The following is a 16049-nucleotide window of genomic DNA, read 5'->3' on the forward strand; positions in this document are numbered from 1 at the left end:
GATGTTCTGATGAGTCCGGGTTATAGTATGGCCAGAGTCCATTCTGGCTGACTCTTACAGTAGATGTTTAAGATCACTCCTTTGTTTGAGACCATACAGCATGACGGTAGGTAACATTCCCATGGATCCCACATGTGGCATTCAATTCTACATGGGCCTCTTGTGGCCAGGGAATGGTTAAGTACTAAAGTTCTCCAGGGTGCGGCAGCGCATGCCTGTAATCCCAGCGGCTCAGGAGACTGAGACAGGATTGCGAATTCAAACTAGTCTTAGCAAAAGCAAGATGCCAAGCAACTCAGTGAGACTCTGTCTCTAAATAAAATACAAAATAGAGCTGGGGATGTGGCTCAGTGGTTAAGTGCCCCTGAGGTCAATCCCCAGTACCCAGAGGCGGGGGCAAAAAAGGGACCAAAGTTCTGGACTTGAAGAGGCAGGAACTTCAATTCTGATTACTCCTTATCAGCTGGGTGACCTTAGAAAAGTTATTTAATTCCATGAACCTGGCTTTCTTAATAGGTAATATGGGGAAATCTGTCACACCTACCTCAGAGATGAGGTTTAAGCTGAATTGTTTGTATCAGGTGCTACACAACACGAACACCCAAAGTCAAAAAACAAACCCTAAGTCATATACTTATTTTCAAGGGGCTTTCGACCATGGCAGTGGGGAATTTCATGATTCATGAAATCATGGGTTTGATCTGAACTATAGTTACTTCTAGCTGACATCAGGGGCAAGGAATACATTTCACTCAAATTGCCTGTGTTGGGGTTTAATTTGGTATCAACAGTGAATGTTTTCAGGAATTATGTTGACGAGTAGCTATCACATTAGGACAGCAAGCAAGGATCAAGGTCTAGATCCAGATTTTGCCTGGACTCTAAGAACTTGTCAAACCAACTCTCCTTGCAATCTGGAAAATGGTTGTAAAGACAGTCGAGGATAAATTTTCTGGCTCTTCCTTACCTTAAAAATTCCTTATGAATGAAAAAGAGCATTTACTGTTTAAGATCACTCCTTTGTTTTAGACCATACAAATTGATATAGCAAAAAGTATAAAATCAGAGTAATTCTGCCTTTTATTAAACATAGACCTAAATGGCATAGGATTTATCCCTAATCAAATTTTGCTTTTGTTCATAGACATTTTGGTAGTGTCTGCATTGTGCCTTAATCAAGGGCCTGAGTATAAGCCCTGCCAGAAGAAAGGGTGAACTCCCCTTCTCCTGAGCTGAGAGAATGGATTTGTTTTTCCCTCTATCATTCAATCATCCTCATCTTGTCACGGACCCCCTGGTCTTGGTGGGAGTTTACCATGTGACCTTGCAATGCCGGTCGAGTTGGGAGAGGGTGCCGGACCATGGAGAGTGCCCACACGGTTGCAGAGAGCTGGGGAGCCTCCTTCTGTGAGGGTGTGAGATCATGGCCAAGTCTCTGAGAGCCATCCTCTGTCTTCCTCCACAGCACTACGAGCAGTCCAAGATGTTCAATGATGCCATGGACATTCTGAACATGGTCTTCACTGGGGTGTTCACTGTCGAGATGGTTTTGAAAGTCATTGCGTTTAAGCCTAAGGTGAGTTGCTCAATCACTCAGAGAAAGCACCAGTTTCCTGTTAGACTTGTGTTACTAATTGCACTCAGTTGTTGTGGCTGCTAACTGGGTTACCACCTGAGAACATTAAAATCTGATCAGGGCATCTGTATACACACAGGAAAATCAGTTTGTAAAAACAAAACCTCATGAAAACAATTCCAAGAAAAAGAAGAGGAGAGAATTGGGAATCTGTAGGGGGCAGATTGTTTGGAAACCTGATTTTCTGGTTCTAGAAGAGCATGTCTCATGCTATCTCAGGAAAACCTTCATTCTCTGAGCACTGGGGAAAGGTCCAAATACGACCATCAGAGTTTGATCCTGATTTTACTTTCAGACTTCTACCATGAAGACTTTGGTTTATTCTTGCTCTGCAGCACACCTTTCACATTTTATGTAAAGTTCTAGAACCAACTGAAGACTTCTCACAGTCATCCCATCTTTTGTTTCATTTAGAAAAATTGCACTCTACTTTAAGAAAAATGGGATGTGAAATATATTAAACCACACTGGAGGGCTCAGCATATCGCCTTTCCTTTGGGAGGACAGTGAATTCAGTCCCACGCTCACCAAAGGCTATATCAGAAGAGGCAGTGTAGTTCAGTGTCCAAGAGCACAGATCTGGAACTGGACTGGATTCAGATCCTACTCTGCACTTACTAGCTTAAGCAAGTTTCTTCACTGCCATGTGCCTCAATTTCTGCTTCCATAACATGAGGATGCTAATAGTCCTCTTTCATGGACTGCTGTGAGGCGTGAAGTACCATATTTAGTGCCTGGCATGTGGTGCCAGCTGCCACCACCACTTTCATCAGTGATGCTCCTTCATTCTAAAACCCTAGACAGAGCAGCTGAGCTGAGCTGAACTATGAGGCATTTGTCCCTCAGCCTCCTCCTTAGCATAGACCAAACTCTAAGAGTTAGAGGATGACAGAACCAAGTGCTCTAGTTATTGGTTCTCTTTGAGTGGGGTATCTTAACAACATTAATTTAAGTAAGACCATGGATTAAGAAATAGTTTCACATACTCCACAGTTACATGAAATTCTAATTCCAGACTGTTCCTTTCTTTAATTTGAATTAATTTCTATGCAATCTTTATCAGATCTTTGTGGACCAAAAAGAAAGGACATTTGTAAGTGATTAATTGGGTGATTGCAGTGGGGTCAAATTGGGCACCTTATGCATGGCCAGATGTTACCTACTGTGACTTGTCCATATCTACATACATAAACATTTCCTCCTTTTCCAAATTCATCTTAATTTCCTTTGAGATTTTGGTTTGCTTCCCCCTCACCTTTACTTCTTTGAACAATATTTGTCTGAACTGATGGAAAAGGTGGCAGAGTAAGAATGTGGAAAGTACTTGTGAAATGCATGTGGAACCCACCTATGGAACATTTCCCAGAGGCCCTGTGCCATGTCTCCCTTTGCCTGGTGGTTAAACTCAGAAAGTTTTGAAAGCTTGAACCAGGCTGAGGAGAAAGTCCACTCACAGTATGTGAGTGAATGAGAGTGCACTTGTATGTATGCACACATGGGTACTTGAGTCTGTGAGTGTGTTTGTATGCACGCGTGTGCATTTGTATGCAGGCCAGTGCACTGGTGGCTTGTAGCACACTGCTTAGCCCAGGAGAGTTCTGTGGTGTGTGAACAGATGGGTGATACCCAAGGGAAATGAATAGCTAATTTATAATCAGTACTGAGAGATCAGAGTTTTTAAATGGGTGATTTCCGCCACACATTGTATTGCTTTGTAGTTTTACTCAGCAAGATATTTTCATAGCACAAGATGACCTCAAATTACAGTTGAGAGAACTTTTCAAATAACAACAGCATCCTTGCCCTTGGAAAGCACCCAAGCCAGAGGAGATGGGTCCTCTATCACTGTGTGCCTGGTGGAGCAGGGGAAAATGAAATAACCATGAAGCAAAGCTCTGCTTGAAACCTTTATTTCTTATTCTTCTCTTTGATGTTTATAAGCCAAGTGTAGGTGAGGGTGGTCTTTTACAAAGAAGTCAAGGAGGCTACCTCTGTCCTCACAGTGGGATAGTGGGCTAAGGAGCAATGTTATCAGGGCTTCAGAGACAGGAACGTGCCAAGGAGGTGGCCACAGGGGATTTCAGTCTCATCTCAAGAGAGTCTTTGTCCCCCTAAGGAGCTCTGTATCAGAGTCCTGGGGTAGCTTTCTCCACAGTAAGAGCATGCCTTCTAGGAGAACTCACCAACCTCTGTTAGGAGAGACAGGTTGCAGTTGTCATATAAAACCATTTCAGAAAGTGAAATCAGAAAAAAAAAAAAAATCCATAGTGGTAGGTAAGAAGGCATTTCAGGATGCAAGGGTTAAAAAAAATTGAGTTTCCTAATTCTGAGAACTTTTTATACATAAGGAATCTGAGAAATGGGGCCTCTTGGGAGATAGCGCATTTAGAAGGAAATGGTTCAAGGCCATGTAAGGCCAGTTACCCAATACCCACAAGCAGGAAGGGGATGAGGTGGGAAACCCAGAGGTGAGAGATTCCACAGTGGGGAGGCAGTCTTGCTTCATAAGAAGAGTTGGTTTCGAGCACTAAACAAGTAAGAGTGGAAGATGATGAGAAGCCAAAGAGCAAAAGAATTGGGGAAGGGCAAGCAGAATGCACATTTTATTGCACCCCACGGGGGAATCCACCAGCTGGGCATCAACCTGGTGCACTCTAGGTTGTGCTTTTGACTTGGAGTTGATCATGCAGCTGTAGGGTTTGGAAACATAATTCAGGTAAGAGATGAGCCCTGTTTCCCTAGCCTTCACCTCCAGGAGAAGCTGCTGTAATTCTGCAATGAATTCTTATGCTCCAAGGAGAAAGGTTTAGGAAAGAGTGCATTCTCCAGAGGGTTGGCTCCAGCAAGTATAAAGAGCATATTGTGGAGTCAGAAGGGCCTGACCTGTCTATTTCTGGATACCACCCACCTGATGTTTTATCCCCAAACTTGGTCCAGATCCAGGATACCTGCCATGGTTGTGGGATTTCCTCCCAGTGAGCCACACCCTGTTCCATGTCTTAGTCCTTAAGCCTTTTGGTCTTAGTTCTATCCTGAAAATGTCTAATTCACACTCCTACCCACTTGGGCTTGGAAAAAGTAGAAGAGTTGGGTTTGGTGCTGTTCCTTACTTCTACACAGAGCCAAAGCACAGTAGGTTGTGGGTTGCCTGGTCTCGTCCACCTCTTGGGTAGCACACCCTGCTCCAGGGCCCCTGGCAGGAGTAGGGCTTCTTAATACAGTTCCAACATTCTTCCTGGAATATGTTCTGCACCTCCTGGAAAGAAAATTGGATACTGCCTTTCTAGTTCTTCAATGATGACATCTTTCCAAGTGATTTCTTTTCAATGCCAAATAATACTAGAAAACAAGTATTACCACCCTTAGAACTTCACATTGGACTTTCTGATGGGTGCTTTCATCTTGTCCCTCAGTCTCAGGGTATCACAGAGCTCCCTCCCAGTCCTCTTCTCTCCAAGTAAGATATGTGTGTACCTAGGGCTGCAGTGGCCCTCTGTCTCACCAGCCTTGCCTACTGTCCTCTCTCCTGGGCAAATGCCTGCTTTCTCAGAGATCTCCCACCCATGGAGAGCCCTTTCTGTACTTATTCCCTTTGTAAATAACAAACTGACCAGGCTACTCTTCTGGCACTGGCCACCCATTATTCAAGGAAAAGAAATGTGATTTTCTTAGTCTAATATTTGAAGTCCTCTGCAAAACACTTGTATAAGCACATTTCTGCCTCCTTTCCTGCCACTCTCTCTGACATTCCTTCTGCTCCACCCCATCCCCAAATGTGAAGATGCCACTCCTTTCCAGGTCCACAGACCTTATTCTGGAAGCCTTTAAGACCCACTGGACATTACCTCCCCAGGAGAGACATCCCTGCCAGCCCAGCCCAAGCCAACCTTTCCCTTCAGAGGTACATCTGAGAGATGCTTACCATGCAGTGTTGCTATAAACACTGCTGAGTCTCTGTTTGCTGATAAGCAGCTGCTCAAGGTCACAGGCTGTGTTTGGGTCCACAGTACTTCATGTGATGTCTGCTACAAGGTGGTTACTCAGAGATTGGTGAAATGAAGGAAGGAATAGTGCTTGAGCCTCTTGGCACAACTTGGCCAAAGACAGCACTTGCTTTTCTATCGGTTTCTAGGTAGAGTGTTTGCCAAAGTGGGATATGTTTCCCATTAAGTCCCACTTTACCTTTGGAAAGGTTTAAGCTAGTCACAAAGTTGCTTATTACTCTTCTACCAGAACTTGGCACTACGGGTCATCACTTGGGTCAAATATTGCCCAAACAGTCCCTGCCAGAAGTTAGTAAGTGATCTGGCTGCCATGGTAAAGGACAAAGGGCAGGTTGTTTGTGGAGGGTTTCTTTAGCTCTGCAGATAAGAGTGAAGCCAGGCAGCAAAAGGAATCTGGACTTGGGCTGAGTTTCTTGTTTTCCATTTGCAACCCTTCTCCAGACACTGGCCCTTTGCCATCCTCAAGCCTGCGCTGTATCCTGGCGAGGGGCCCAGGAATAGTTGTAGCCCAGCCTCTGCCTTCCAGGAGCCCGCTGTCGGGCAGGAGACAGACACCGACAGACAGTCAAAACAGGGTTCTTAGAAAGAATGGAGCTTCCTAACTCTAATGTCTGCATTAATCTGGTTCATGATTTAGGTTTCCAGAGTCAGAATTGTTTCTGAATAATGGATATGATTGCATGTGGTGGGCTTGCTTGGTCTTTTCGGGTAGGTGGAGCTGAGAAACAAAAATAGAGAAATGGATAGATTTGATTGCTCATTCCAATGGAGAGTTACAGAATTTGGTGTATGTGATCATCAGCCAAGAGGAAGAGCATGGAGATGGGCCCTGGGTTAGGAGCTCTTGTCTTATCTTCTGGTTACCCAGATGCTATGGACCTTTGGTGGGGAAGGGTGGGGACTGAGTCATGCTCACTCCAGCAGTGATTTCTTCAGAATAGGAGGCTGCTAAACAGGGAAGCAGTACGTAGGAAGAAAAAGAGGACTGACATTTTCTGCCTCTCCTGTCAGAGCCACCTGCATCAAGTCAAGCCTCCTATAGCCTAGATTAGGGGTGTCAACTTTTGGTCCATGAACTATTATGATTTGGGTGCCATTTTGTGAGTGCGAGGGATTTTCTAGAGAGTCATATTTCCAAAAAGCTCCAAGACCCAAAAGAAGTGTTAAGCCCCTGTCATATTAATTCAAAAGGATTTTATCCATTCTGGTGAGTGCTGATTGCCTCCATGGAGAATAGTTTGTAGGTGGATGGGAACAACCCTACAGTGGGAGCATTGATCATTCAGGAGAGGGACAAGCTGTCAGGAGTAGGACAGCTGTCAGGAGTAAAATCCCAAGGCTAGTGGGAGAGCTGTCTGGCGCAGGAGGGAGTGGTGGGTTTGGCCTCTGGCAAATCCCACAAAGTAACAGGAGAGAGATGCGGTGCATGTGCAATGGGTTTTGTGCCACAGAAGAGAAGGAAGGATGCTTGGCTTTTATTGCTATGGGAATAACCTGGAGCTCTAGTGGCTACTCATGACCAAGCATTTGATTAAGGCATAAATTCCTCCCCACAGGAGAGGGGAGGGGTTGCCACATTCCCTTTAGCTTCTGAGATGCTCTTAAGTCCATGAGGGAAAAGGGCAGTTTCTGCCCTTCTGTGTAGTCTGAGGCACTGCTGTCCATCAGAGAACTGCTTGTTACCTATTTGCCACAAGAGGACCATGGGCACCTCAGCTCCAGCACTGAAGGCACCCTCTGATTCAGCTGCCTTCTGTGTCAGGAGACCTTGGTGAAGGACACACACACGTCTTCCTTCCCATCCTGGGGCTGGCTGTGTATCCCACCTCTGACCACATCATGGTCTAGACCTCACAGACGCCCATTTTCCTGCAGTGTGGCCAGCAGAGAATCATGAACTCATGAGAGGACAAGCCAAGAAGTACAAGTGGTGTCTTTGAAGTAGAGCTTCTCCTTATACTTGAATAGGTTATCGGATTTGCTGTAGGCTAACTGCTCCTGTCAGCTTCTTAGACTGCTGATAGGGGGCCAGGAGATTGACAGGCAGGAAGGGACAAGTGTGAGAGCGGCACTGTGATTGTCAGAGGGGGACAGGCTGAGTGGGTCAGGAATCATGGCAGGTGGATGGGGAAGTCTTCCATTGTTTAGTGAGAAATTAAAACAATAAACCATGAGAGTATAATGGCTCCCCGACGAATAGGGGGAATGATTAACAGGCAGTAGAGTGAACATCCCTACTCCAGTTATTAGGGCAGTCAACATGCCCACATTTTCTGTAGTGTTACAAAAGGCTGTGGCCCTGCAGTGGTTTCTGCTAGGCCTGCGTTTACTCACAAGTTCCTGGGACCTGTCACTTCAAAGTACCTCCTGTTCTTAATACAATACTAAATGTACCATTATAAGAATCCAGGCCTCTCTTTATATCATTCAGACCTGAATTTTTTATTTCCAAAATGTGCTCTGACTTTTCCAGAAGATACTCATGGGCCTTCGCAGTCTGGTCCGTGGCAATCAGAAGCCTCCTGGCTCTGTGTTCAGTCCTTCCCCACCACTACTATGGAGGGCTTCCCAGGGGTGTCAGGAGACAACGGCAGTGGTTTAGCACCTACTGTCCTGTTCCCAGAAAAAGATGTAAAATTTCTTCACGTATGGCGCATATACATGGATTTGTAAGCCTCGTGTTTAAGGATGTACCTTAGAGCTGGCTCAAGCTATAAGGACCTGAAAAAACAATAACTGGGAAAGACCAGTAAGGTGCAGATTAATAGAGAAAGGGACACATTCACATATCAAGTAGATTCAAGGCACTGGGCTGGATGGGGCTGGTGGAGGTGGGACAGAATAGTCCTCAGCCTTGAAAGGCTTTCATTGTGGTAGATGTGCAGTGTTCAACAAGAGAGAGAAAGAGAGAGACAGACACACAGACAATGTGGTGGGTTGTGGGCAGTCTGGAGGGGCTGAAATTTTTCTGTGAAGGGCTAATATTTATCTGACCCTGAAGGAAGAAGTAAACTTACGATCAAGTTGGGTTGAGGAGTTTTGGATTGCAGAGGCATCTGGAGGTGGGAAAAAACCTGCTCCTGTTTTTGAGGGACAAAGAGGAGTCCTCTTAACCTGGAAGGTGAAGAGAGAGTGGGAGAGCAAGAGCTGAGGCAGAGGGTGGAGCCTGCTGACAACGTGAGGCTTCTGGTGGGGCCTTTGATGGTAGTCTTCTCCTCAGAGCCCACCTTGGCTTCCCTTGCTGATTCTCCCGCCCCACAACCAAGACCTCTCTGCCACAGAGCCATGCCTCAGGACTGTGCACACATCTCTGCCCGTCTCTCTATCAGCCCTGACCTAGTTGTATCCCCATTAGACCAAAATTTCTTTGAAGCCAGGGACTGTTCTTGATCACCCTCGTGGTCATACTTTCTGGACCACTACAGTTGGGGGAGGGCTGCTGGTTTATTTGAAGGGGCCCGGAAAAGGAATGAGATGACTGTTGACAGTGCTCTGTAAGTGAGAGAAGAGAAGCAAGTGGGTGATTAAAGAGCCTCAAAAGAGTGGGAGAGGCTTACCCTTCTGTCAGCTGATGAGGGTGTGGGATCAGCACACAGGGTGGTAGGGTAGGGTTGCCCTCTGTCTGCTCAGGGCCACGGATCTGTGCTGTGTGTGTGTGTGTGTGTGTGTGTGTGTGTGTGCATGTGCATGCGTGCGCCTGTGTGTACGTGTGTGCATGAGTGTACACCCACCCTCTTTCTCCCACATCCCCTCTCACACGCAGAGGTACACAAGCCCCCTCTATACCCTTTCCACCAGTGGACAGTATTGTTGCCCCCCCCCTCTTTGGCTTTACCACCCAACCTGGTTGCCATGGGTGCTATGGGGACTCAGATTATGTCCTCATATGATCCGTGTGATGTTTCATTCATACGTGCTCATGAACGTCTGCCCCTGCCTGCTCTGTCCAGGGGTATTTTAGTGACGCCTGGAACACGTTTGACTCCCTCATCGTAATCGGCAGCATTATAGACGTGGCCCTCAGCGAAGCCGACGTGAGTATGCGCCTGGTTTGGCCTGTACCCTCCTCTCTCCTCTGTCTGCACATTCTGCTCCCTGCCCTGCAGTGGCATCACCTGGACAAGTCACAGATCCCAATTGTACTTGATTCGAAACTGAGCATTTCCTAAAGGAAAGCTGTGGGAAAGACCCCTGTAGAGTAGAGCCTTCACCCAAAAGGCCTTTGCAGACACAAACCACCTTTGCAGGGCTGACTTTCTGGCCGCACTGACCCCAGGCACTGGTAGGCAAGGTAAGCTAGGGTGTCTCTAATTGTTTTTATTTGCTGTGTCAGAAGTGATACCCAAAGGGATATATCTATGACATGTTTGTCTTAGGGCAGTTTTTCAAGTAGCTAAGTAGCATAACGCTGAGATGTTCCCCTTCGATAACACTGTCCTTTTCTCTTTTTTCCTGTTGTGCTTCTTCTCCTCTGTGGCTTCTGAATGCTTGCCCTAACAGCACTATTTCACTGATGCATGGAACACTTTTGATGCCTTAATTGTTGTTGGTAGCGTCGTTGATATTGCTATAACTGAAGTGAATGTAAGTAGCACACTTTGTGTCCTACCATGTGATTGTTTTCATTAAGTCTGACATAGAAGAGACTAGAAGCTCCCCCCTCCCGCCCCCATGAATGTCCAGCCATTCTGGAAATCCGGGCACATATTCTTGTTGCAAGATGTGAAGGCCCTTTATAGGCTCCCCTCCCCCACCTCTGCCTTCTTCTCCTGAAGAAGTGGGACAGTAAGCCTGGAATTTTTCTTTTGGAAAGAGAACGATATTTTTAAAGATCTTTATATTAACATTTTAAGGGCTAGGAGTTGATCGTATGTGTAATGTGAATGCCGCCAATCACTAGTTGTGTGATCTTGGCAGGTCACCTGACTGCTTTGTGCCCCAATTTTTCCATCTGTAGAATAGAGTTAATGTATGCCCTCGTGCCCACAGTGTTTCTGTGGAGGCGCAGAAGGGAGACACCACAGCCACACCTGAGTATGCTGTGGTCCTTGCCTATACTCTGAGTCTGACTGACACTGGAGAACCTGCTAGGCTCTGACTCCCCAAGGGGTGATGCTGGTAGGACCGGGGCAAGGAGGGCCTGCTGCTTATTGGGGAGAAGGTCAGTACTCCTTTGTCACATGCTGCTGAATCTAGATGAGGGAGCATGTGTATAGCAACTTGATAGGTGAAGCAGGCCTCCTCCACAAGCATCCTGAGAACCCCTTCAGAAGTAAGCAGCTTGAGAAGGGGGCGCACCACTCCCATCCAGCTCCCGTGGTCTGACCCACGCCCCAACTGAAGGCCTAGGCAGGCAGAAAGGCCCTGCTACCTGGTCTGGCCCCAGTCCCTCAACAAGTCTTAGTGGGTGTCCAGTGTGTGTGCCCTTTGAGGGGATAAGCAGAGTAAGGGCAGGGACTGTTGTGTAGTCTTGTCTTCTGCTCCATGTTGCCAGTGCAGCCCTGCCCCTCCCAGTGTTCTGCCTGGCTGACCTCTCAGAGTTGAGGATTCTTGGGTCCATCCTGGTGCCCAGACAGCCTGTATATCAAATGAGGATGGTGAAACCCCTCTCTGTCCTTTTATGAGGCCAGACTGATTCTGTAATGTGACTAGTGGGATAACCACCAGTCTGGCAATCACAAGACCTGGCAGTTCAAGCCCTACTTCACTCCTGACTTGTTGGACCCAGACCTCAGTTCCCTCATGGGTCCTGTGGATTGAGTGAGGCCCTCCCTGCCTCACAGGTCTGTTATGGAGATAAAATGATCTGAATATTCATAAACATACTTGCTAAGAAAACAAAGTGTTAGGGAGATACAACAGTACTATTGTAAGTACAGATTTTCCATGTGATAAGTGAAATGGACTTTAAGATGTTGCCATGTCCAAGAAGGTATGATTCAGACCTCGTCACACCCATGTCCATGTCATGACAGGATTCTGAAATGGTATTTAGCTAGGCCTAGGCATAAACATCTCCCCACCTCCTTAAGTCCAGACTTATGTAAATTCTCCTTTGTGTGACATATTCCATAAGGCAGCTATAAAATGGCCATTTGGGATAAGATTCATAAATGACTTCATAAATGAATTCATAAATTCATAAAATAGACTGGGCTGCCATGGACACAAGTTTATAGCTAGACATCTGCCTGCGTAATCATCTCAAGTATAAAGTGCCTCCCACATATATAAGAATTCCAAAACAGACCCTAATGTAGTGGGACGGAGACGGCCTATGATGAAAGTGAAAAAAATTCAAGAGCTCTCATCCCAGCCAACCTCCTCAGAGCACATGGGGCCTAAAGTGCTGCAGCACTGGACAGTGTAAATGCTTAGTTTCTGGGTACCAGGATGTAGCCAAGGTTGTTCACCAAATGGGCACCCACTTCCTTATGCTGCCCCACCTGCTAGCTGGCAAAGTGGCACCGTGCGTCCCGGGCAGTGCCTGGCTTCCTGGTTGCTTCACATGTGCTGGGGGCCATCTCCTCCCACCATACCTGTCTCCCCCTCCCCTGGCTCAGCCTTGCCCATCAGTGTCTCAGTGTTGTCCTGCTTCACTGTGCATCAGGAAAGGGCCGGATGACCATTCAGATTTCTAGGTAGCAATTGACAATCAAGTATCTGTACAAGACAGGCTTCTGCAGGACCTCTTCATTCCTGGCATTAGTGAGCTTTTTAAAATCACTAATGCCAGGAATGTCCCTAGACTTTGCTCTCAATCAGTGACCTTTTCCCTGCTCAGCTGTACCCTAAGACCAAACACTGCTCAGCCATGCCACATTAGTTTCTTGCCCTGGGCTGGTATAGTACCATCTGGAGATCTCAGTGTTTCTTCACTGAGCTTTGGCACAGAGGGAGTGCTCAAGGCCACCTCATTTATTTAATCTTTCAACACACATTTCTTGAGCGTCTACCATTTGTAGGCCCTGGGCTAGGCTCTGGAAAGACCCAAAGATAAAAAGACTAGATATTCTTAACCTCTGATGGAATAAATACATGAGAACAGGACTGTTGATTCCCACAGGCTCCCTATCCCCCTACCTATGGCATTCTCCAGGGGAGCAATACATGTCACACCTTGGTGGCCTTGTCCCCTGAGCTCCTGGGTCACCTGAGCATGAGCACTCTTGGTCTGTGTTGGCTGGTTTTAGCTTCCATATGTCATCATTTTTTGCAATGCTTTTAATCTGCTGTACTCTCTCCCCCAAACTCAGTTGATCTTTCTTTTCTGTTTCCTAATTGATTTTCATGTTGGTTTTATTTTTAGAAAATTGTAGCGGCAAGTATATATAAACATATATACGGTGAAGTGATTAAAGCTAAAGCACTTCTAGAGACTGTATTCTTGTTTTTGACTTCCCACCTTTGGTTTTCACTGAGTTTCACAGGACATGCCAAGGATCAGTCACGGTCATCTAAACTGTTTCCCTCCCATACATGCATTGCTTTCTCTGGCCAGAGCCTGAGCTTGGGCCTTCTTGGTCAGTCACACTTGGCTCTAAGACTTGCCAATCCAAGAATCAATTTTCTGGCCTGGAAAGGAGAAAAAAAGCTTGCAGTTGTATTTCTTGTTAAAAAAAAAATTTTTTTTTTGGATGGCCCTTTGCATTGTCCTGCATGCATGCTCACCCAGTGCTCTCTGTTCTGTCCCCTCCACACACACACCCCCACCCTACTTTTCATGGTTTGACAGCTTTCATAATCTTGTCTCCTTCACATTTGATCATAACATCACCAAGCTGCCAAAATATTGGACAACAACTGGTAGGCTCACTTCTGCTCCCTCCTGGATGCTTGCTTGTTTCTTGAATGGTAAAATGACCCAGCAGTTCATTTTTCTGACCCAGAGATTGTTGACACCAACATTCTGTCTTTCTCCATTGTTACTGCATGGGAGACAACAGCTTGTTTAGAAATCGTAGCTGCCTTTGCTTATCAAAGGGTCTGTAAAGAGCAGGAGCTCGCTCTCAGGACCAGAGGATTGTCCCTGGCTTGTCAGGTGCTCAGTTTGGACCCGGTCACTATAAGTTCTCTCAGCTTCTTGTCTTGACCCCACAGTTAGGCTGCTCAACTCCCCAACTCCATATACTGTCCCTGTTCCAGGAACCAGGTAAAGAACATAACCTCTCAGCTCCTGAGGTAGTCTCGTCCTAGCCCTGAGATGATGGTAAAATCCCTGCTATTGAAAACTGACCACCCTGTCTGCAGGAGGACCTGTTTCCTAGGTAGCTTTTCAAAAATGGCCTTCTATTTCATGACCCATGGACAGTCCTAGGAGTAAAGCATAGTGTCAGCTTACTTGTGTCCCATCTCCATCAGGTGCTATAATTCCCAAGCTTCCTCCAACCCTTCCACAAGGAAGGTGGAGAAGAATTTCTAATATCTGCATCTAAGTACTAAGCCGCCATTAATTCCAAAAGAAGCCTCTGCCCAGCTGTAACAGCCTGTTTGGGCTTTTCTAGTGGCCCCACTCTATGACCACTCTGCTGATGTGGGCTGTGACATAAATGCTTGGCCCAGCCCTTACTCTGGACTAAGCAGTACTGAAATTCTCAGCTCTGGGGGCACATTAGAATCACTGATGTACTTGTTAAAATCTCCATAGTGCAGGTAGACCCCCTGATCAATAATAATAATAATAATAATAATAAAGTCTTTGGGTGGGACCTTTGTGAAAGGTCCCAGGTAGTTGGTGTGCAGCCCAGGATGAGAGCTGGCCTGCCCTTTCCATTGGGCTGACATTTGTTGTTTGGGAAAAGCTTTTCTCAGTGGCATTCCAGTTGGGAAGATATTTTGGCAACTTGAACTGTCCTCCCAGTGCCGCCATCTATCCCCCGCCTTGAAGCAGTTCTGTCTGCCACTGGCCTGTGGTGGGAGGGGGTGATGTCACAGGCCACACTGGGGGTGCATGTAGCCTGGTATGCTGTTTGTCCAGCCCTTTCTCTCTCGCATGTTGTGCTCTCTCAGACCTCAACAAACACTATCTCCTCCTCCTCTTGGTGTTTTAAAATGAGAGTTTGGACTTCACAGTCCATGACTTGTCACAATTCAAAGATGTCAGTTAAAAAATATACACCTTGAAAGTCACTTTGGCTGCCAGCTTTCACCTACCCAAAGCAGGATAGCGGCAAGCAGAAGACGGGGCCAGAAGTGTCTTCTCAACCAACACCTCTCCTTATGGTCTATAGGTCCAACACATTGTGGGCATTTCAGTAATGTCACTGTAGCATTCTGTCTTCTGCACACTGGTCCCCTGAGCAGAGGCGAGCAGAGGTGTGTATGCATGCTCACACACTCACGTACACACTCCTGCTGTGCGGGCAAGAGTGACGTCCCCCTCGGGGAATGATGTGAGAGACGATGAGAACTTTGGAAAACAGGTTTTTGGGGTTTTTTTTTAAGTCTTAAGTTTGGAAAAATGAGCTGTCACTGTAAGGATGTTTGTAAATAATAAAGGAAAATAAAAATATTGACCCTGGATTTTGATGAGCCATTACCAACTTCCCATCCTAAGCATCCCAAGGTGGAGCAGTGACCCTTTCTGACTATCAGACCTGTTCTTGGGTTCAGACCCCTTGTTCTCCATGAGTTTTACAGAACTTTCTGTTTGGTCTTGGGAGGCAGCCCTTGATGAGAGCGAGGCTTCAGAACCAAGCCTTTTCTTCCCTTTGTCCCCAGGGAATGAAGCCATCTGAGCGGCATGCACACGTCCCTTAGGTTTATAGGCATGCTGGACAGAAAGCCTTTTTTGAAGCCCCAACCAGACGAACCTCTTTCCTTTCTGTCAACTCCTGGGTAGACCTGCTGCTGCAGTGGAGGTAGCAGCGCTGCAGGGAAAAGAGGCTGTCACATCCCAGTTCTGCTTCAGTTTAGAGTTACTGTTTAAAGATGCCTCCGGGGATAGGCAAGAGTCTCCCTCTGCCAATGTCTTACATTCTTTTCAACACTTAACATTTGATAGGTGCCTTGCTGGGCACTGAATGGAGTGAGGCAAGGCCCCTGCCTTCTCTTGGGGTGAGGAAACCAGGTGAGGATCAGCTGTAAGAGTCTGCATCCTGGGGCCTGGTGACAGGAGCCCAGCCAGCCCTGGGATAAGGTGGAATGGCTGAGCTCAGGGCAAGCTGGTCCTCCACAGGAAGCTGTGTCCTTCCAAGGAAGCTGGTCCTTCCTTGCATCTGAGCAGAGTAAGCTGTAAGTCAGGCAGTGCAAGCCTCTGAAACCAGTCTGGTCTTGTTCTGGCCAGTCTGGTCCTGCTCCTAAGCAGCCCTGTCAGAGGCCGTGGTGGGAGGCATTTGGTCCTGTGGGAAGGCATGTGGACCCCAGGCAGGGCCACTGTTTGCCCTGCAGCTAGAGTTGTCCTGTTGCTT

At 46.8% G+C, this 16049-nt stretch overlaps 1 protein-coding gene across 4 annotated transcripts in view; it reads left to right on the plus strand.

Annotated features, from left to right (window-relative positions):
- The window catches only part of Cacna1d (calcium voltage-gated channel subunit alpha1 D), a 324259-nt gene that overhangs the window by 271296 nt on the left and 36914 nt on the right, over positions 1-16049 (plus strand). For all 4 annotated transcript variants that reach the window (XM_076837232.1, XM_076837374.1, XM_076837154.1 and 1 more), the window contains 2 exons: positions 1466-1576; positions 9591-9674. In XM_076837232.1, coding sequence (XP_076693347.1) covers positions 1466-1576; positions 9591-9674 — 195 coding nt within the window. The remainder of the gene's footprint in view (positions 1-1465; positions 1577-9590; positions 9675-16049) is intronic.

The sequence above is a fragment of the Callospermophilus lateralis genome, chromosome 1 (assembly GCF_048772815.1).
Source record: "Callospermophilus lateralis isolate mCalLat2 chromosome 1, mCalLat2.hap1, whole genome shotgun sequence".
In the NCBI taxonomy this organism is placed as follows: Eukaryota; Metazoa; Chordata; class Mammalia; order Rodentia; family Sciuridae; genus Callospermophilus; species Callospermophilus lateralis.